This window comes from Canis lupus, chromosome 15 (genome assembly GCF_048164855.1).
Source record: "Canis lupus baileyi chromosome 15, mCanLup2.hap1, whole genome shotgun sequence".
NCBI classification, from domain to species: Eukaryota; Metazoa; Chordata; class Mammalia; order Carnivora; family Canidae; genus Canis; species Canis lupus.
In genome coordinates this window covers 4,712,904-4,734,950 of record NC_132852.1, presented here as the reverse complement: position 1 = coordinate 4,734,950, position 22,047 = coordinate 4,712,904, and the positions used below count along the sequence as shown (strand labels likewise).

General features: G+C 56.4%; 1 protein-coding gene and 1 long non-coding RNA gene across 2 annotated transcripts; one reads left to right on the top strand and one right to left on the bottom strand.

Annotated features, from left to right (window-relative positions):
- The first annotated feature begins 2,321 nt into the window (after positions 1–2,321).
- DEFB1 (defensin beta 1) lies at positions 2,322–13,450 on the top strand. The gene is made up of 2 exons (XM_072775803.1): positions 2,322–2,525; positions 12,612–13,450. The coding sequence occupies exons 1-2, from the start codon at positions 2,465–2,467 to the stop codon at positions 12,758–12,760; spliced, it is 210 nt and encodes a 69-aa protein (XP_072631904.1). The 5' UTR covers positions 2,322–2,464; the 3' UTR covers positions 12,761–13,450.
- A 5,850-nt stretch (positions 13,451–19,300) lies between these two features.
- Positions 19,301–20,296, bottom strand: LOC140605434 (uncharacterized). Its single transcript, XR_012008095.1, has 2 exons — positions 19,869–20,296; positions 19,301–19,558 (listed from the first exon to the last, which is right to left on the bottom strand). It is a non-coding gene; the product is annotated as an uncharacterized lncRNA (long non-coding RNA).
- Between the last annotated feature and the right edge of the window lie 1,751 nt (positions 20,297–22,047).

Sequence of the window (22,047 nt, the reverse complement as noted above, 5' to 3'; positions counted from 1 at the left end):
ACATCCCCCCTCCTGGGGAGTCCTGGGGCTTGTCTCCCGGGGCTCCCCACGCAGTTCAGCGCGGGGTGTCCCCTGTGGCCTCACGCCCCCAGGGAAACCCGAAGCCAGCCGCTCCTTACGCTCAAACATTCCCGCAACCGCCGTTTCCTGAATCAGATGCACCTCCCCTTTAGCCCATCTCCACGTACAATGCAACTTGGACCTAGTCCGAACCGGAAATCTAGCGCCTTCGGTCTACTACCAGGCGGGCTGGCTTTGGCTTCTAATTATCCCTCGAGTCTGTGTCCCTTCCCTCCTTCTCAGGACCTCAGCTGGGATCCCAATAGCTCCACCTGCCTCGCCTGGTCTTCCCGCGGCCAGTCCCTTCTCCATCCACCTTCCACACTTCCCTCCGGCTGTTCCACTTACTTCCCCCGATTCCAGTCCTCCAAAGCCTCCCTACTGCTAAGGACGTGCCCCAACACCGACCGGCGTGATGTACGCGTACATACCCTTCCAGCCCCAGCACTGGCACCGGCCTGGCCCAGCCCCCGCCCCAACCACGTCCCCATCAGAGCACCTGCCGAGTGTCATGGTAACCACCTGTGTGCCCATCTGCCTCCCCAGCCAGATGTGTGCAGGCGGCCTCCAGAGAGCCCATTCCTCGCTGCACCCCAAGCCACCAGAAGACCTCCGGGCACATAACGGGAATTGAATGAGTGCACTTGACCCGGCCCGTGAAAGAATCAATGCATTTGAATGTAATAAGCCCTTGCATATGTTTCTATTCACCCGGCATCTTAACCCTCCTGGGTGTCTGGGGACTGCGCTAACTCCAGAGCTTCGTGAAAGGCAAGGACACCCTGCGGCAGGTGCTGAATACGTGGCGGCCTTGCTCGCCCAGGCTCCCTTGCAGCTAGGTCTGCGACTGAAGCTCTGCCAACCTGACCCAGGGCTGGTGGGACAGCGGGACCGATGGTGGGGCCCAGGGTGAGAAGGGCAGGGGAGGGAGGCCCCTGCTGCCCAACCCTAGCCTGCCTGTCTGTCTCTGTGCATCTCTATGTCCCTCTCTCTGGCAGGGCTGCCACGGAATCATCTGGAAGGTGCTGCATTGGCACAGATGGCGCTTTGCCGGTGGTGGTGAAGGCCAGTAAGCCTGGTGTCTCACACACATGGCCACGGCACAGGGGTCCACATCACACCAGACCTCAGGCACAGTTTGCACAGTGTCCCTGGGAGCTGAGCTCCCGGCCCAGGCCCCTGTGAGCTACCCACCGTCCCCCTGGGAAACTCCTCCGTTGCCTAACCAGCCAGAGCTGCTGCTGTTGCTCATGAAAACTGAGTCACTACGAAAGCTGCTTGCAGAATTATGAAAATTAACGACAGACAAAACATGTTTAAATCTTTAGGATTGATGGGAACTCGAGCTATCCTCAGATATTAGCTAACACCACGCCTCAGCCTGACAACTGAAGGACTGAGACTCCCCTCCTTGTAGGCTGGGAAGACTCAGCCCCGTCTGGAAACCAGGCCTTCGGACTCCCAGAGGCCCCACCAGGGGCTCACTTCCCGGGAAGCCGTAGCTGAGAGCTTCCTAGGAACATGCATCGAGGTGGAAAAAAAGGAAGGCTGGACAAGAAAAGGGGCTCCCCATCGCATGTCGTCAGGGAGATGCAGCTGAAATCGAGGAGACAGCCCTCCCCACCCGCGAGCGTGGCCGAAATCTGGAGCCGTGGCCACACCGGGTGCTGGGGAGGCCGTCGGAGCCACAGGAGCACTCAGCCCTGGGAGGGGGGGGCTGCGGAACGGGCCGCCACCCCAGAGGAGCGGTGGGCAGTTTTTAATCAAACTGAACCTCTTACCATATGACCCAGCAATCGCCCCCCTTGATACCCACACAAAGGGTTTCGCATCCACACAAAGCCTGACCCAGACGTGCACGGCAGCTGTGTTCAGATTCGCCGCAGCTTGGAGGCAACCAGGAGGTCCTTCAGCCAGTGAACCCTGGTTCACCCAGACAGTGGAACACTCACTACCCGGCGCTCAGAAGGGATGAGCCATCAAGCCATGAGGAGACGGGGAGCAACCTTGAGGGCAAATCCCCAGGCGGAAGAAGCCAATCTGAAAAGGCCACATGCCGTCTGGTTCCACCTACGTGACGACCTGGAAGAGGCAAAGCGATGGAGGCAGGAAAGCGATCAGCGGGCTGAGAGCCGAATCCAGTCGCAGCCAGACAGAGAAACGTGTCCACGTGACTCGCCGACGACTCGGGGCAAGTGGCACGAGAGGTTATTTATTAGAATTTCACTCTGCATTGCGACACCGCCCTTCAGATCACCTCTGCGGTTGTGCAATCCCTGCCCTATAAATACCGAGGCACTCCCGCCTCTGGCAGCCCCTGGAAGCCTCCAGAAGCCTCAGGAAGCCCGGCCTGCGAGGAGCCTCTCTCCCTTCTCTGGGCATCCCGGCCCAGCCTGCGGCCGTCATGAGGCCTCTCTACTTGCTGCTGCTGCTTCTGTGCCTTCTCTTCTCCTACCTGCCCCCAGGTGAGCTTTGAGCTTCGCCCTGCGCCGGGGGTCCAGGGTCTGAGCTCTGATGACAGCCGCCTCTGCTGTCCCGGGGTGGGGATGTGGCAGGAAACCATCCCCGAGGTTGAGCAGCCGGTTTAGGCAGCCGGCGGTGGGCAAGCTGCTGAGCCTGGGACCTGAAGAGCGACCCCCCAGAGCCCAAGGGCCCAAGCCTGCAGGGAGCACCCTGGGTTGATGCTCCCAGTCCTGCAGGGAGCACCCCGGGCGTAGGCTCCTGGGCCTGCAGGGAGCACCTGGGGTTGACGTCCCAGTCCTGCAGGGAGCACTCCTGGCTGATGCTCCCGGGCCCACCGGGCAGCCCAGCGGCCGGGGGACAGACTCAGGGCTCCATCCCTGACTGTGTTTGGGGCCCCTTGCCCTCAGGGCTTGGCCGGGATGCGCAGCCAGTGTCAGGCAGCCCGGGCATCTCCTGTCCCCTCCGTCTGTGTCTGGGACGTCTAGGAAGTATCCTCTGTGGAAGGGGACCAGTTACTCCATCCACAACACGGCTCCTCGCGTCCAGAGGCCAGCCTCCCATCCATCCGGTTGAGAGACGTGTAGGCTGTCGGCTCCGGCTCACCCCGGTCGCCGGGTGGGGCCTCCCAGGTGGCCTGCAAGCAGGTGCCACCTGCCCCTCCCACGAAGCCAGCTCACCCTGCACCTTTGACTCACCTCACGCAGTCAGGGTGCACAGGTGGTCTTCAGCCTTCCTTGGGAGGCCCTCCCGGCCTCTGCAGAGTGGGAAACCTCCCCCGTGCCCAGGAGGGAGCTTCCTGTGAGGCCAGAAATGCCAGCTCCCCTGGGTCAGAAAAGCAGCGTGCCTGGTGGAGGAGGATGCGGGACGCTGCACATTGAACCAACCGGGCGACACGTTTCATCGTGGCCTTGAGCAAATCATGCATCTCGTGCCCGAGCTCTTTCTCGGGTCACGCTGGGTGGGGGGACACGTAGAGCACGAAAGCTCCAAAATCCTCTGAAAGATGCCACTGTGCTTCTCTGCCGCCCGCGCTGGATCCCGCAGACGTGCCACAGCTGCTCCGAGCGTGACTCAGTCCCCCCTCCTGGAAAGTGGGCACGAAAGTGTTGCAACGCAGCGTTTGCACGTCTGCAGCCTGGCCCCACTCGAGGGGTGGAGGAATCGGTGTAGCGAGTCGCCACCACTTTTTTTTTTTTTTTCCAAGACAATGGAAAATACGGGTGCCTGCCACACAGGGAGCGTACACGCTGGTTTCAGCTGCGCGTGGGCACGTGTGCGTTAGTCCGGAGCGGCCCGGCCCCACTTCTGACCGCAGGTCAGCGCAAGCTCGGAAAAGCCAGGGCCCCCCTGGTAGCTTGAAGGGTTCCTTGCAGCCTGCCGCCGCCTCCTCGGACGATAAGCATCTCCCTGGACGCAGAGAACGTGAAAGGGTTGCCAAGGCTACTCAGGGGCAGCCAAATGTCCTAGGCATTCCGTCCAGGAACAGCAGCGAGCGGAGGGAGGCGGAGAGCACGCAGGGCCCACTCAGCCGCCCCAGGAGCAGCCTCCCTGGCCGCCCTCGGGGGGCTGAGTGCTGCTGCCCGCAGGTGCTGCCCTGGGACGCACCCCGAGCCCTCTCAAGGGATCACTTCACCCCCTCCTGGGGGACCCCGGAGGGCTCATCCCCTCACAACACGGGGAAGCCAAGGCTCACACACCCCAGTGAATGACAGCGGGGTCACAGCAGGAGACCAAGGCTTGACATTCTCTTTTAGCAGTTTTTGTCTCTATCAGGAAAAAAAAAAAAAAAACAAAAAAAAAACAAAAAAGAGTTGCCCCCTTTTATCCTATAGAGATCTTCTTTCTGTGAACACGGACTGATGTCTCATGACAAGGCCACGTGAGTCCCCTGCATCAGCTGGATGAGAACCCAGGTTTAGAAATCAGGATGGGTTGAGGCTGTGCCCTCACTGACTCAACAAATATTTATTTGTTTATTTTTAAAGATTTTATTTATTTGTTAGAGAGAGACAGAGAGAGAGAGAGAGCACAAGTGGGGGTGGGGCGGAGGGAGAAGCCGACTCCCGGGGCTCAGCAGGGAGCCCGACGCAGGGGCTCGATCCCAGGGCCCTGAGATCATGACCTGAGCCGGAGGACAGACGCGTCACCCACTGAGCCGCCCAGGGCGCCCCTGACGCAACAGACATTTAGTTAAAGCCACTTACCGTGTGCAGGCATTGCCCTGGGAACAGGGGAAGAGCCAGGAAAACACAGTCCTGGATCGCATGACCTGACGTTCTAGAAGCAGAGCATGACAAGAAACCCAGTTTTATAATTAATTGTGTAATTACCACTGTGTTGTGACATGCCACTAAGTACAGGGTGCCGAGGGAGCACGTGGGGGGGGGGGGGCACGGAGCTGCTCTCGAGGGGCCGGAAGGCTTCCTGGAGGAAGCTGAGAAGGAAAGGAAAGATGGAAATCATTCTGGTGTTCATGGCATTTGAGAAAAAAAAATTTTTTTTTTTTTTACTTCCTTCTTGCCATTCAAAACTCAGGATGCGTCACATAACATTCGGATTTGTATCTTCTGTTAAGAGCACAAGCAAAGGAAGCCACACTCCCCCAAGCAGCAGCAGCGAGCTCCCGCGGCGGCTCCCCGGACGGGCGCTTGCCCCCAGGTCCCCGCAGGCCGCACCGCTCCCTGTCGCCCTGCCTCAGCCTACTTCACCGACTTTCCGGGCGGCCTGGCCGCGGTGGCACCTGCACATGCTGCCCCGAGTTACCCGAACTAGTGCCAGGACGTAGGGCGCGTGGGAAAGAGACAAACCACATGGAAGGGATATCAGGGGTGAGAGCCTGGAGGGGAAGAGCAGCAAACCCCGAAAGCTCTCATTTTAACTTCACCCCACCCACCCTCTCCCCAAACTGTGGGGAAGGATAAATCATTATCTTCCTTCTGCGCATAAATACCTCGGCCAGACCCACAGGACAGCTAACAGGCAGAGGGAGGACTCGAACCCGGGCCTTGCACGCCCTCCAGGCACCGAGTGTGGGGACAGAGGGGGTCGTGGGGCCGGGAGGCTCTGGGGCCGCCCCGAGTGAGGTCTTGTGCGGCAGGAAACCGCAGGTGTGGGTGGGCCCCAGGCTTTGTAGACTGGGAGACTGACAGTCAGGTGGTTCGTGGGCTGGAGGCGGGCCAGCCGACAGCAAAGTGGCCCCGGGGTCACGGGGAGGATGTCCCGCAGCCGCTGCGCCCTCTCCCAGGGCTTCGCGCCTCGCTCGAGCACAGCTGACCAAACCCGGGGGACGGAGGCACAGGCCACTCCTCAGGATCCTCCCTCCTTCCCTTCCGGGGTACTGAGCACCCTCCCGGGTGTGTGGGCCTCAGTTTCCTCACCTTTAAAATGAAGATTTAGGCAGTAGGACGCCCCGCTCGTGCACCCTTGCTCACACCTGAGTGTCTCACTCCGCGGTCCCCACCCCAACCTGCTTGCCCAAATTCCTTCCACCTGTCTGACCTCTGGCACCAGCCACCAGGAATGCGCCTGCTGCGGCCTGTGGGTCCCGTGGAGGAAAACGCCTTCCCCCTCACCTCAGACACGAGGCCCCGCGGCCCCCAAACCAGGCCCCGCAGAGGCACCTGCTAAGGCACCTGTCCCCACAAAGCAGTTGTGCAAATGTCATCTGTCCAAAGGTGCCAGCATGTCTCGCACGCACACGGGGGCGGCTGTCCCCACTTTGCACATCTGTTCGGAGCTTTTCTTTTTGGCGGCGAGTCTCAGAAAAGTCACCTTTCAAGTCCCCGGGCAGCCTGGAACAAGAACTGGATCCCAGATGTGGCCCCAGACCCCGTATCCTCCTGGGTGTGGACCGCAAGAACCACGGAGGCAGGACCTGGATTAGAAACCCCCGTGAACTCACACCGGGCGTTGCCGACGGGCCGAGCAGGCCGTGGCCAGCAGAGACCCCGTGGGCCGCGTGTCTGTGGAACTGGGCCTCGGGCCTTTGGTCCCGTTCCAGCCCCGTCTGGAGTTTGGTGGCCTGTCCCGCAGGAGTCCCCGTGCGCTGCTTCCGTCCCCAGACAGCCGAAGCAGCCCCGGAGAGGGCGCCTGCCGGCTCGGGGGCCTAGGGACCCGACGCCTGCTGTGCACTTGGGTCCTGGTCTCGGGGTCCCGGGCTGGGATGGAGCCTGGTGGGGGCCGGGGGCGGGGCAGGCTCAGCCGGGAGTCTGCTTCTCCCTCTCCCTCTGCACCCCCTGCACCCCCGCTCTCCTCTCTCTCAAATAAATAAAATCCTTAAAAAAACGAACCAAGGAAGATTCCCAGAGCTGAAGTCAGTCCTGTAGCCTCCAGCGCAGGCCTCCGTGGAGGGCCCATCTGCTCGAGGGCAGGGCCTCCCCGGCAGGACAGAGCAGGGGAAGAGCCTCCGCTCACCCACCGTGACCCCCCGGTGACTCCGGTAGGTCGTCCTGCCCCTGGGACTGTGTTGCGCCGCTGCCCGCCACCAGGTGCCCGTATGCCCCGCCGTGGGCAGGGGTGTCTGCAGCCACCGTGGCCGAGCCGGAGAGGCCTTCCCTGGCCTGCGTGTCTGCTCCTCACCCGCCGCAGCCGGGGCGCCCAGGCAGCTGGAGGTCCCGCTGCCGACCTGCCCGCAAGCCCCCTCCGGCAGCAGCGTCCTGGGCAGGAGCGCCCGGGGCGGGGGGGCCTCCTCCTTCGCAAAGCCCCTTATCATTCTGGCCACTCGCTGTCCTCTCACCCCAGCCTGGTGGCGTTTTAGCCCAAGCAACTGACAGCTTGAGTCCACAGCTCTCCAGTTTTGCCTTCCAGCTCTGCTGGGGGCGGGGGGGCCCACTCGCGCCGCTGACCGGCGCCCACACGTCCAAGCAGAATGACAGCCTGAGCTCATGCCATGCATCCGCCCCATCCCCTCACTCCGTCCCCCTTCTCTCCCCTCCCTGTCTCCTGTTCTTCAAAGGCTCTCGAAGAAGTTTTCTTTCTGTGGCTCTTCTATGCAAAGTCTGAAGGCCTCCCTCTGTGTTGATCTTCTTCAAAAAGAAAAAAATTGTATTTATTTATTTGAGAGAGAGAGAGAGAGCACAAGCAGGGGGAGGGGCAGAGGGAGAAGCAGACCCCCCAGCTGAGCAGGGAGCCCGATGCAGGACTCGATCCCAGGGCCCTGAGCTCGTGACCTGCACTGAAGGCAGACGCTTCACCGACGGAGCCACCCAGGCGCCCCGCTGATCTTTATGGTTTCACCTACTGCTCCGTGAGCCACCAGCGTCTGGCCTGCGCAGGGTACGTTCCCTGAGTAGCGTGGAAAGGCGTGGTCCCTGCTTTATGCAGATACATCTTCCGATGACCCCCAAAATCCAGCCTCTCCGTGCTCGTGCCCAGACCCACTCCTTCCCTTCCCTGCCCTCTCCCGCGACGGACCCACTGAGCTCCCCGCCACCGAATCCAGCCTCCTTCCTTCAACCAACACCTGTTACTGCCGCCAACTAGAGCAGTCGTTGGTGTTGCAGCTGCATGGACGCGGGACGACGGACAATCCAGCCGTAGTGGGTCAATAAATGTACGCTTGAAAGAGGCCCTGCTTTGGGGCAAGCATAGAAACCGGCACACGCCTGCTTTCCCAACGGGCCCGCCCCCTCGGCTCCGCCTCACCCCTCATTCTTACCCAGAAGCGAGTTTTCTCTTTTTCCATGTTCCTCTGGTTTATGGTGACCGTCACAGGATGAGCTGGATGGCATTTCCCAGGCCAGCTTGGTGAGGACCTAGACAGGAATAAGCCCCAAGTCCCGGGGAGTGCTGTCGCCCTCGGGGAAGGGGAGAAGAGCGGGTGCGAGTCACCCCCGAGCCCACGGGCAGGGTGCACTGCACCCACGTGAGGACGGGGCAGGGCACCAGCGGCTACACGCACCGTGGGGCGTGCACGGCTCCGGAAATATGCAGACCTTTCAGAAGCAACTCTTACTTGTTTTCCTTTTTTAACTGCAAAACATCACATGCATCCAGAAAAGAGCATAAACCAGGAATGTACGACTTAATGAGTTATTATGAAACAAGCAGCCGGGGACCAGGGTTTAAGTCAAGACGTAGGACCTGGCTGGCACCTAAGAAATACCCCTGCAGGCTTCTCGGGCACCCGCCCCTTGCTCCGTCCCCGGGGGAAATCCTCGCTTGACCTTTCTGGTAACGACTTCCTATATTTCTGGTACTTTTGCCACCTCGGCACTCGTGCTGAATAGTACAGCTCGGCTTGTGTGTGCTTCTCAGTTGGCTAGGTACATGCGGGAGGGGCTAGTGTATCCTAGGTTATTCACATATTAGATAGATAGATAGATAGATAGATAGATAGATAGATAGATAGATGATAGCACAAGAAGTTGGGGCACCTGGGGGCTCAGTCAATTAAGCATCTGCCTTCGGCTCAGGTCATGGTCTTGGGGTCCTGGGATCGAGCCCCATGCTCGGCTCAGCTGGGGAGTCTGCTTCTCCCTCTCCCTCTACCCCTCTGCCCTGCTCATGCTCTCACTCTCTCTCTCTCAAATAAATAAATTTTAAAAATCTAAAAAAAATAATAAGAAATTTATAATTTTGATAGATAATGCCACATCGTTAAGCGTAAAGTTATTTTTTTTTTCAATATGAATATCCAGGTGTCCCAGAACCAGCTCTGAGGAGGCCACTCCCCACTACTATTCTCCTAAGTGGATGGTCTACACTGATTCTGCACACATGCACCTGGGTCCCTTTCTCTACTCTTTACTCTGTTCCATTTGTATGTTTTGTCCTTGTGTCTTTACCACACTCTAATTGCAGTGGATCTATAATTAGTCTCAAATCCAGTAAAGCAAGTCCTCCTACCTTCTTCTCCAAGAGTGTCTTGACTATTCTTGGTCCTTTGAATTTTCACATAAATTTTAGAATAAACTTGTCAAGTTTTACTGCAAAAATCTTGATATTTTTGTGGTATTGAGTTAAATCTACAGATTAATCTGGAGGAAATTAACATTTGAGAAAAAAAATTAATCTTCCAGGGCTTAACCATACCACTTCCACTTATTCTGTTTTTCTTTAATTTATCAAAGAATATTATATTTCTTGCATATAGAAGTATTGTATTTTCTTAGATTTAATACTAGGTATTTGATATTTCAATATGGTGATTCATTTTAATTTCATTTATTTTCATTTCAATATGGTGATTTATCCATTGGTTGCCAATACACAGAAGTAAAATTGATTTTTTTATATTGATCTCATATACAGAAAACTAAATTTAAATTAAATTTGCTTTTAATTCCTTTTAGACTGTCCACATATAATCATAATGCCTGCAAATCGTGACAATTTTATTTTTCCTTTCAATTTTATATCATTTTTCTTTCCTTCTGTTATTTCCATGGTTAGTATCTCAAGTACAACGTTCAATGCAATTGATGATCGAAATTAGGCTGGTCTTGCTGGGTATCTCAAATGAAAAGTTTTCAATGTTTGACCATTACGTGTACTGCTGGTTATAGGCTTCTGCAGATTTTCTTCATGAAATCAAGGAAATTCCGTCTAAGTTCTTATCATACATTAGTGTTGACTTTTCCCAATGTTTTTCTGCATCTGTTGGGATGATCATAGGATTTTTCTATTTTAACCATTAACAGGCACAGGTTGATCTTCAAATGTTCAATGAAAGCTTGGATTTATGAAATAAACTGAACCTGGTTTTATTTATTTACTTATTCTGTGTGCTGACATTTTATATAGGATCATTGCCTCTCTGCAGGTCAGGGAGGTTGAGCCGTAGTTTGCCTTTTCTTTCCTTGCTCATCTCTTTAGATGGTGATATTAAGACCATGTATGTTGGTATCATACCATGAGCTGGTGAATGTTCTTTCTCTTGCCATTCTGAAAAACAGTGTGCTGTGTAGACACTATTTCTTATTTGTTGCTTGGTAGGATTTGCTACCAAGCCATCCGAGCCAAGAGTCTCATTTATGGATTCGATTTCTTTGATAATTATGGGACTATTTATATTTTCTACTTCTTGTTTATTTTAGTGAGTTGTGTTTTTCTAAGATTTTTTTTATCTCAACTAAATTTTCAAGTTTGTTCAAGTCTGTTCTATTTTGTTCTATATGGATAGAATATTTCCAATTTTTCTATTTCCATGAACTATTCAAATTTCTAAATTCCTAATAATTTTAATTTTTTATATTACTAGAAGGCACTGTCCTTGCTTCCTTCCTGTCTGCCTTCAGTCTTTTTTTTTAAGATTTTATTAAAAAAAAGATTTTTAAAAATTATTTATGCATGAGAGACACAGAGAGAGAGAGGCAGAGACACAGGAAGAGGGAGAAGCAGGCTGCCTGTGGGGAGCCTGATGCAGGCAGGACTCGATCCTAGGACCCCAGGATCCTTGCCCTTAGTCTTGACAAGGGAATTCTCTACTGTCAGTTCTTTTTTTTTTTTTTTTTTCTTTCTACTGTCAGTTCTGACTAAAATTTGAAAACCAGTGGCCCAGAGACCCTCGATTCTTTACTGGGCATTAGATGCATCTACGATTTTTTTTTTTTTTTAATCTTAGCACATAAACTCTACAACAGTACCCTACAACAGTTAAGTCCCTATTTTTAAGAGTATCTCAGCTGACTGAATGTGTATGCAGCATGGAGAACCACTGGTCTACACCACAATCTCTCAACCTTGGTGCTACTGACATTTAGCACCAGATAATTCTCTATTACGAGGGCTGTTCTGTGCATCCCATTCTCTGGCAGCACCCCTGGCCTCCACCCACCAGATACCTGTAATATCCACCCCACATATCCCACAGTTGTACAACCAACAATGTCCCCAAACATTGCCAAATATCTAGTCATGAGACACTCACAGTTCTAGGTCAGATGAGATAGCTGCAACAGGGATATGGATTAAGTAAGAGGACAATCTCAATCGGTATGAAAACCATCTTTCTGATAAGTAGAGACACATGACATTTGAATGGACTGTTCCCCAGGATGGTGATGGCCTGTTGTGTTACTCAGCTGGAGCGGACATAACAAAATAGCACAGGGTGTCTCCCTCAGCAACAGAAATCAATTCTCTCCCAGTTCTGAAGGCTTGAAGTTCAAGGTCAATGTGTCAGCAGGTTAACATTTCTCCTGAGGCCTCTCACCTTGGCTCACGAGCAGCCACCTATTGTCATGCCCTCACGTGGCCTTTCCTCTACGTGTACACGTCCTTCTTTTTGTCCAAATGTCCTCTTGTTATGAGGATACCAGGCCCATTGGATTCGAGACAACTTTTATGACCACATCTAACCTTCATCAGCTCTTGAAAGGCCCTGCCTCCAAATGCAGTCACATGCTGGGGCGCTGGCCAGTGAAGAAAGACATCAGCATGCACATTTTGGTGGAGGCGACACAATTCAGTCCATAAGACCTATCCATGGAGGCAAGCAAAACGGTGGCTTGATAGTCACTTACTGGGAAGAGCGTGGGCAGTTCGTTCTCTATTGGATCGAGTAGAAGACTCATCTAGACACCTTCTGACGATGAGATTCTGAGATATTGGGAAGAAAGCAGAAACAGTGAAACCGGTTCCAATGAAAGCGTTACGGCGTGGCCATACTCTCAAGGTGACCTGAAAGGATCCCAGATTTCAGCAAAGATGTGGAGGGGATGGTACAGCGAGGCAGCATGGGAGTGGGGTGGGTAGTTTAGGAATGCTCCCAGAGTCGGGAACACACTTCAGCATTACTGAAGCAAGATGTGTGTCTGGGCTTTAGTACGATGTAGTAGGATACTTCTTTGGGGACTAACGTGAATTCCCCGCACACCCTAAAGCTCCCTGGGCAGAAGGGAACTGCACCCACCCAGAAGCCCACTGCTCATCATTGGCTTCCGTTTGGCCACAGCTGGCAGGGACCTCAGAATGAGGGCCCCGTGCGATGCCTTGTCTCTGGAGCAGCCCCCGAGATACACTGAGTGCAAAGTTCTTGGAAGAGAAGGCTCTTCGACGTGCTTCCCAAAGGGTCACTTTATCAAGTGTTCTAGAGTCACCGTGGCCGCAAGCCATGAGTCTGAAGTGTTTTCTTTCTCTTCTCACAGGTGCTGGCTTCCTTACGGGTATCGGCCAGAGGTCTGACCAGTACATCTGTGCCAGGAAAGGAGGCACCTGCAACTTCTCCCCTTGCCCGCTCTTTACCAGGATCGATGGCACCTGTTACCGCGGGAAGGCCAAGTGCTGCATGCCTTGACTCTGAGCTGGGCCCGTTGGAGAGAGTGTGTGGAAGTCCATTGAGCCCAGTGAAGTATTTGTAATCGTTGTTTTAATAAAAGAAGACTTTTTTTTTTTAAGCATACCTCTTTCAGACCAAAATGAATCTTATCTCCTGTTGGAAGAAGTTGAGAAATTATGGAGGTCAGAGGGGCAGAGCCAGGGCAGGCCCATAGGGCTGGGGGTGCTGACCAAGCTTGAGCGATGTCACCTACATACATGTCATCACCAAACCAACGTGTGGGCGATGCAGGGTGTGCACATGAGATCCAGGACACCCGAGGAGGGGACGATGCACACGAGGCCCTCCCTGGTCCCAGCAGCAGCTCACCCCAAATGCCGCAGCCTCCACAGCCTCTTCTGTGAAACAACCCATCTGCAGGGCCCGGAGCTGCTGCCTTTCCTGCTTCCGGGGCCCACAGCCGTGGGTTGGTCCACCGCAGCCCTGCAGAGCCTCCGCTATGGCCATAGCACTCGTAGCTCCCATTCGCCAGGCCTCGTGCAGGGGCTGCCGCTCCACAATCCCACAACCCGGCCAGGAGTCAGCGACGGAAGCACCGCTCACGGCCGCTGCTCCTCCTCCCACTCCTCCAGCCTCTAGACCCCTGTTGGTGAGCCAGGATGGCTCACTTTCCCCCTTCGCCCAATAAATGTTTTACGACTCCCATGACACACGTGGTTCTGCTGTGTCCTTACTCTGGCAGCGACGACTTCATGCTCCACGTTGATAAATTATCAGCACAAATGAAAATCACACATTCTGAAACCTTTGCCCCCCTCCCCTAGACACAGTTTCCATCATTAACAGCCCTCTCTTGTGAGAGGAGGCTGGTTTGTGGTGTGGACGTGAGCCCCCACCGGGCCTTCTCTGTGACACTCACACAACAGGTGGTTAATTCCAGCGCATCTAGGCCTTTCCCTCACCCCAAAAAAGCTAAGAAATAATCCAGGAGAGTTCTATTTTGAAAAGAAACCTCGGGGGGGCCTGGGTGGCTCAGTCAGTTCAGGTCTTGAGCTCAAGGTCCTGGGATCAAGCCCCGCGTCGGGCTCCCTGCTTCTCCCTCTCCCTCTGCCCTTCCTCCTTCCCCCCTCCTCCCTCCTCCCTGCTCGTGTCTCTCGCTCTCTCAAATAAATAAAATCATTAAAAAAGAAAAGAAAAGAAAAGAAAAAGGAAATCTCAGGCACGCCATCCACTTGCCTCTTCAAGATATGGAAGTCCTCCCTGGGAGCGTTCCTCCGGATGTTAAATCAAAAAACAGATTCCCAGATAAGCCCTGCCACTTAGGGCTGCCAATGTTTAGGGTTTCCCAAGACCCCAGTTCCTCGGGCAGAAAAAAAAAAAAAAAAAACACATTCTGTGTTTATCTCACATCCGTTGGTGTTTACGAGGTTGTGGCGACTCCACCGGCCCTGCCGGGAGGACTTCAGGTGATCACAAGCAAACGCTCGTAGACCCAGGAGGACGTCACCATCGTCACCATCGACAGCGCCGCGCCCAGAAACAGCAGGCCCGGAACCAAGAGCCGAGCACGACGGTGGCAGCCCATCCCCCTCAGGGACCAGGGACGTCTGGTCCCAGGGCTTCCGTTACTGGGGTCGCCAGCCTTGAGTGCCCAGTTTAAAGGCTGCTTGCCCCCAGCCCCTTGCAAAGCCATGCCTGCGCCCTCCGGCCGGACTCTCCTGGGCATTTGCACTCACCGCCCCCACCTGCCCGAGGCATTTGCAGGCTTGCAGCTTGCAGAGCGCCGGCACCCCCCAAACCCTGTCCTCTGGTGACGAGGCCCTTGCCGCTGGCCACTCCCCCCCCCCAGCAGGACCAGCGAGGCCAGCCCGCTTCTCTGTCTCCCCCAGGGATGCACCCTGGGCTCCCGGGTCACCGCCACTCCCCGCGTCTCAGCCTCCACCTGCGATCACCGGGACGCCGACGACGGTGCCCCAGCCACGGCGGAGGGGAGATGGCCCGGGGCCCGGGGCAGGGCTGGCCGGTGCCCGCGATCCGCCTGACTTCGGACCAGTGACAAGGCCAGTTCTGGCTCCGACCATAGCATCTGCTTAACGAAGAGCAAGTACTGCTTTGAGGCACCTCCGGACACAGTTCCTGGCCCCGCTGCGTCCCCGCGTCCCTGAGGAAGGATGAGGCACATGCCCTCAGGGTCGGTCAACACGCCGACCCCCGGGTGAGGCGTGTCCACCAGAGCAGGTCGGTGGGCTGTAGGGACAGTGCGTGGGCGCTGTGGTCAGACAGGGCTTGCACGCGAACGTGAAACAACCAGCGAGGACCTGTAGCATCTCTGCAGCGCGTCCGCAGAGCCAGACCCTGCGAGCCGAATCCCTGGGAAAGGGGACCGTGTATCACCCCTCGGGCGCGACAGAGCCACGGGGAACACCGTGCGCCACACACGATTCGGCCTGGCTTTGCTTCAGCAATTTTTTTTTTAGGATTTTATTTATTTATTCATGAGAGACACAGAGAGAGAGAGAGAAAGAGAGAGAGAGACGGGCAGAGAGACAGGCAGAGGGAGAAGCAGGCTCCATGCCGGGAGCCCGACACGGGACTCGATCCCGGGACTCCAGGATCACGCCCTGGGCCCAAGGCAGCGCTAAACCGCTGAGCCACCCGGGCACCCATGCTTCAGCTTTTGTTTTTGTTTTTGTTTTTGTTTTTGTTTTTGTGTTTTTTTTGTTTTGTTTTTTTGGTTTTTTGGTTTTTTTCCATACTTCAGCTTTTGACAGCAAAAACACATGCAGACCAACGGCCTCCTGACTCCTGACTTGCGTCGCTGGGGAGCGCTCAGGGCGTGCCACCCTGTCCAGTGAGGGAGCTGGGCTGCAGCTGCAGGGAGTGCTCTTGTTCTGATCTCACTAAGAGCCGGTGGTGTTCCCGGCTGTGTCAGCTTTCCCGGAGCGGGACCTCCCTGCTACTGGAGGGAAGAGGAGGCTACTCCAAATGCTCCTCCAACATACGTGCAAGAACAGGAGAGAACCCAAGCCCCTCGTGCACATGGCCACCCTCAGAGGTAAGGCTCCCGGATCAGTCTGTGGTCTTCAGAGAAACAGAACCAGCAGGAAGTGCATGTGTGCGTGTGTGCGCGTGTATATACGGCGAGCAAGAGCTTAAGGAACTGGCTCAGTTGGGGCCTCGGCGAGTCCAGACTCCAACGGAGGTGCGCCGACAGGCTGGAGATGGACACAAGAGCTGCTGTGCACGTCCAGAGGCTGGCTGGCTGCTAGGACAGGTCCTTCTTCTCTCTCGGGGGGGGGGGGGGGGTGTCAGTGTGAGCTGGGGAGGCCTTCGACTGATTGGGCGAGGCCCACCCACATTCTGGAAGCCCATCGCTACCCTCAAGGTCCACGGATTCCAATGTTGGGCTGTATGCATGTTATTTGCTGCTTATTATGTTTTGATGCCTTTTAAAAAATATGAAAAAACAAAGAGGTCTTTCCTGTCTGGGGAGAGACGGCCCCGAGCAGGGCTAGCCGACCCTTAGAGCACAGCCCCAGCCAGGAGCGCACCTCCAATGTGTAGACTACCCCACCTGGAGCCACGCTCCTCGGTGTGACCCGTGCACCCCGGCAGACAGTGTTGTCCTGACTCAGTCATCCCAGGGCCAGGGACCCGTGGGCTGCAGGCCACCCCTCCAGCCTAAAGCACAGCAGCTCCACCCATGCTCATCTTCCTCACGTGGCCCCTAACCAGGGAGGGGGGTTCCTGCAAGGGAAGCCCGCACGGCACCCCAGGTGGGCCGACCCCTCCTCTTCTGCACATCTAGTTGCCGTTGCTTTGGCCACTTGGGCCCATGGGGCGTCATGGCTCCCTGGAGACTGGTTCAACACTTTAAAAAAAGGGGGGGAAGAAGGACTAATTTATTGCATGCCCCCCCCCCAAATACTTCAGTTTTCCTGGCTGAATAAATCCCCCCCCCCCCAGGGTCAGTAGGAGGACTCAGGAGATGCCTGATGCTGGGCAACAGCAGGACGGGCATTCCCTGTCCTCTCTGTCCTCGCTCTGGGAGGTGCGCACACGCCACCTCGTCCCACGGCAGGTGCCCAGGGGCCTGGCTGGCCACCCGCACAGGGCCCCCCACCAGCTCCTTGTCTGCCTGGCTCCCGAATGAGCTGGTTTTTCTGCTCCTGTGGGTTGAAGAGCCTCCATCGGTGACACGGAGTCTGACTCAGCGGCGAATGAGCAAATACGTGCAAGGACAGAGGAGATCCCTGCAGTCGCTGGAAGCATCGCAGCTGACAGTGAACAAGACCTGGCAAGCCATCCCCCGGCTCCGCTCGTCCCCACCACCTCTGGGACCCTGACTTTGCCTCCCTTCAAATCATACCACACGTGCTCGTTCAGCCATGGAATATTTTGGGGGAATTCACTCAACAAACTATCCCCGGTTTGGAGGAAACATCTCAGCTCATCAGGTCACAAACCAAATGCCACTAATGGTGTCTCAGTCCCAGTGCATGACTTTTTGGAAACCTTCAATTATTAAAGCATCTCCTCTGCTCATGAAGATGTAGGCTGGGCTATTTTTAAACTCGAATCTCACATCCTATTGGACATTCCTGCCCCATGTATAGGCTACACCTGGGGGGGCGGTGAGGGCTGGGAAGGGGGTCCTACCTCTGCCCCTTGCTTCCCTTGACTTAGGCCTTTGGATGGGGGGCTGCGTCACATCTGCTCTTCCAGAAGAACACACTTTACCAGATTAGCAGGATTTCTGCTCCATGGGCTGCTTATCGATGCCTCCCTACACTGGCTGCTTCCTCTGCGTCCCACGTACCTGACCCCAGCTCTCTGTGGGCTGCATTTGCTGGTCCTCTGAGGGCTCTGTGGAGCTTTCCCCCTCCATCCCAGGCCCAGGACATTGGGTCCAGGCTCAGACTGTCCCCACCAGCCTCCATCTGGCGCAGCCTTTGCCCCTGTCTTTTGATATCACCCAGTAGATGGCCCTCTGGTGACAGGCAATGAGGCGACCTGAGTCCAGCCATTTCCAGAAACGTCCAGACCCTTGAATGTAAACAGTGGGTCTCTGGAGTCTCCCACCAGCACAGCACCAAGGTCTCCTGGTCTTGCTGCGGGCCCCAGGGGAGTGCACAGCCTCTGCAGTTGTAACTCAGCGGTAGCTGCACCTGCGATTGTCACCTGCCACCACACCTGCAGAAGTAGGGAGGACACCTTGGGGGCTTGGGGAGGAGAGGAGAGGGTGAGATGGTGCAGCTCTGCAGAGGGTTGACCCTGGGGACGTCACAAAGATGGCAAGATGGCTAATTTCCTAAAAACACAGTTGTCAGCCGCAACATAGGAAAAGGAGAATCTGAAGGGACAGAGTGATTGTGCATGAAGCAATTTGGACTGTTATGACATTGAAAACCAGACACGCTTCACTGAGGTGTCGTAACGCGTGGACCGTGTCCATGCTTGGCTACTGTAGACCATAAACACGGGGTGCGTGCGTCCCTTTGAATGAGTGTTTTGTATCCTTTGGGTAAATACCCAGTAGTGCAATTGCTGGGTTGTGGGGTAGCTCTGTTCTTAGGTTTTTAAGGAACCTCCATACTGTTTTGCACAGTGGCTGCACCAGTCGGCATTCCCGCCAACAGCGCAAGGGGGTTCCCCTTTCTCCATACCCTTGCCAACACCTGTGGTTTCTTGTGTTGTTCATTTTAGTCATTCTGACAGGTGTGAGGTGGCGTCTCACTGTGGTTTTGATTTGCATTTCCCTGGGGATGAGAGATGTCGAGCATCTTTTCATGTGTCTGTTGCCCAGCTGAGCGTCTGCATTTGGAGGAATGTCTGTTTGTGTCTTCTGCTCATTTTTTAATCGGATTATTTATTTTTTTGACTGATGAATGGATAAAGAAGATGTGGGATACATACACAATAGGATATGACTCAGACATAAAAGAATGAAATCTTGGGATCCCTGGGTGGCGCAGCGGTTTGGCGCCTGCCTTTGGCCCAGGGCGCGATCCTGGAGACCCGGGATCGAATCCCACGTCGGGCTCCCGGTGCAAGGGGCCTGCTTCTCTCTCTGCCTCTCTCTCTCTCTCTCTGTGACTATCATAAATAAATAAATAAAAATTAAAAAAAAAATGAAATCTTGCCTTTTGCAATGACAGGGATGGAGCTAGAGAGTATAACACTAAGCAAGGTAAGTCTGTCAGAGAAAGACAAATACCATCAGATCGCACTCGTATTTGGAATTTAAGAACAAAACAAATGAGCAAAGGGAAGAGAGAGAGAGAGAGAGAAACCAAGACACAGCCTGTTAGCTACAGAGAACAAACAGTTGGTCCCCAGAGGGGAGGTGGGTGGGGGTGGGGAAGAGGTGCACCTGTCGCCGTGAGCACCGGCTGATGTAAGGCAGTGTCGAGTGACTATATTGCACACCTAAAACTAGTATCGCGCTGTATGTTAGCTACCTGGAATGTAAATAAAAACTTTCAAAAAGAAAAGATGTTGCAACACATCAGGAAAAAACAATGAGGTCATTCTAAGGGAAAAAAGAGAGAACAGGCGTGAATTTTAGACCAAAGTCTTATCATTTCTACCACGATTATTCTTTCCTTCTTTTGTAAACAACAACACAGCTGGGCATTTGCCACAGCAAAGAAAACAATCGAGAGGACCTACGAAGTCCCTTCATCAACATCCTCGAGCTCCTGCCGCAGTTCTGAGCCAGGAGACCTCTGGTGCGCCCGGGCCGGGCTTTTCCTCAGGTCGGGGAGGGTCCGCACGGGCAGGAGGCGCGTCTACGCACAGCAGCATCAGCCTTCCCTGCTTCCATTCCAAATGACAACTTATGAAGTTAGGCTCTTGAAATATTTGAATTAACCTGCCGCAAAGTTAGACTGTTCCTGTGTGGCTTTGATGTGAATCTCTTAGAATCGTCTCCCTTTCTCTCCAGGTGCCAGCGCCCAGGCCTCCTGCCAGCCGTCAGCTAACCGCCCGGCTCCGCGAGGCCCGGGCACAGCCGTTCTGAGCTGCTGGGGGGCTGCTCCTCCAGTGGCTCCCCCAATGCACCCCCCCAAACTTCCCCCGTGACTCTCCATAGTAAACTGCATTGGCAATTCGTTTTTGCACGTACTTTTAAAGGAGGGAGCGCTAGGTCTTGAATTCCGCCCCTCAGTTCACCCCGCAGTTCCGAGGGGCACCTGCATCTCCCCGGTGAAGGCAGAGAACAGCGGCTCGGGGCCTCCTGCGACGGACGGAGGAGCCTGGATGGGGACTTCACCCTCAGGTGGCCGACGGGGTAACACGGCGCCCGGTCCTGCTCCGGGCTGGGCCCAGCGCCCCACCCGCAGCCCCCCACAACCGCCTCTCCAGGAGCCGAGTTTCCCAAACCAACTCGCTGAAGACACTCTTCTTGTGGTGGCCCGAGGGACAGCTTCCCAGCGCCTCCAGCTCCACCTGGGCCCTGCCGTTGGACGGGAAAGGGGAGGAATGGGACTGGGGGGTCGCAATGACTGGTCAGGCGCCAGGACTGGGAGGGGTGTTGGGGTGACGGGGGAGGAGGTGTCGGGGTGACGGGAGAGGGGTGTCGGGGTGTTGGGTCAGGTGCCAGGACTGGGAGGGGTATTGGGGTGACAGGGGAGGGGGTGTCGGGGTGATGGGGGAGGGGTGTTGGGGTGTTGGGTCAGGCACCAGGACTGGGAGGGGTATCGGGGTGACAGGGGTGGGGTGTCAGGGTGACGGGTCAGGCACCAGGACTGGGGAGGGGTGTCGGGGTGATGGGTCAGGCACCAAGACAGGGGTGGGGTGTCGGGGTGAGGTGTCAGGCACCAGGACAGGGGTGGGGTGTTGGGTTGGTGGGTCAGGCACCAGGAAGGGATGGGGGCAGGTGTGAGGACAGACAGTGGGGCAGGAACAGCCATGTGAGCACATGTAGAGTAGAGGCAAGCATGACCTGTGCACTAGGGGTCAGGACCTACATTTCGGGGGCCCCCACATGCTGCTATAAACGGCAGCTAAAGAAATGAAAACGCAGACCTTGGAACTGTACCCTTGTGTGGGCTTAGAGGGCGAGGGTCTAGAGATTTCCGGGAGGCTCCGATGGGACCGTAGGGCAGGGAGCCTCTTAGGCCGAAGCAGCCCTACCTTCCAGGAAGCAGAGCATTGTAGAAGCACCACAGCGAGGCTGCAGGAAGGCCTGAGGCTGTCTGGCCTGGGGCTTGATTTTGGTGAAGGGAAACTGCAGCCCCCCCCCCCTCGCTCTACGGGTCCCCTGCGCGGTCCAACTCTCTTCCCCCTTCAAGACGGTAGATTCTTCAGCGGTGGCTGCTTCTACGACAGGGTTTTTGCAGGGCCGGGGGCAGTCCTCACCGCCTCTGATTAAAGCAGTGCGAGCCCTACAGCAGACCCCACGGGAAGCGCGAGTGCCCTGGCCTCAGGGACGGTGGCTGCAAACTGCCCCCAAAGGAAACGCACGAGTGCTCCGGGGAATCGCCCGCCCGCTCGGGAGTCCACACCCCGCCTCCCCCTCCCCGTCGCCGGCCGCACCGCCTGGGCCCGAGGCCGGCGGCGCAGGTGTAGGGAGGCATCGGGAACCTTCCCGCTCACCTCCTGCGCTTTGCGACCCCCGTTCATCCTCGGGCCCTCGGGCCACCCTCGTGGGGACGGGGACCGGGATGGATTTGCGGGCGGGCAGCAGGGCCAACGCCCTCTGAGGAAGCTCGAGGAGGCGATGGGCGCAGGCCTCGACGCAGCTGGTCCGGGGCACCGACGGGAGGTCCCAGAGCTCGGCCCTGCGCACCCGGGGGCCGCCTGCCGGGTACTCCCCCCCCACCCCCCCAGACCCCCGGGCTGCCCGGCCCCGCCCACGCTAGCCCCGCGGGGTAAACCGGGAGGGGGAGGGGAGGAGGGGGAGGGGAGGAGGGCGCGGTGGGGGGTGGAGGAGGCGAGAGGGGGGTCGGGAGGCGGGGAGGGGGGGTGGGGGCGAGGGCGGTGGGGGCGGGGAGGAGGAAGGGGGAGTGGGGAGGGGGGTCGGGGCGGGGGGGGCGAGGGGGGAGGAGGGTCGGAAGGCGGAGACAGGGGGCGGGGGGCGGGGAGAAGGAAGGGGGAGGGGGACGGGGGAGCTGGGGGCAAGGGGTATGGGGAGGCGTGGGGGGGCGGGGGACGGGGTATGGGGAGGCGGGGCGGGAGGAGGCTGGGGGAGGGGAAGGGGGAGGGGGCCGGGGAGGGGGGTCGGGGAGACGGGGGTGGGGGGCGAGGGAGGAGGAGGAGGAGAGAGGGGGAGGGGAAGGGAGACGGGGCCGGGGAGGAGGAAG

What these genes read in the sequence shown, in the direction of transcription:
- DEFB1 (XM_072775803.1), top strand. Translation starts at nt 2,465, where the DNA reads ATGAGGCCTCTCTACTTGCTGCTGCTGCTTCTGTGCCTTCTCTTCTCC. An exon ending in CTTCTCCTACCTGCCCCCAG is followed by an intron (nt 2,526 to 12,611) that starts GTGAGCTTTGAG and finishes CTCTTCTCACAG; the next exon opens with GTGCTGGCTTCCTTACGGGT.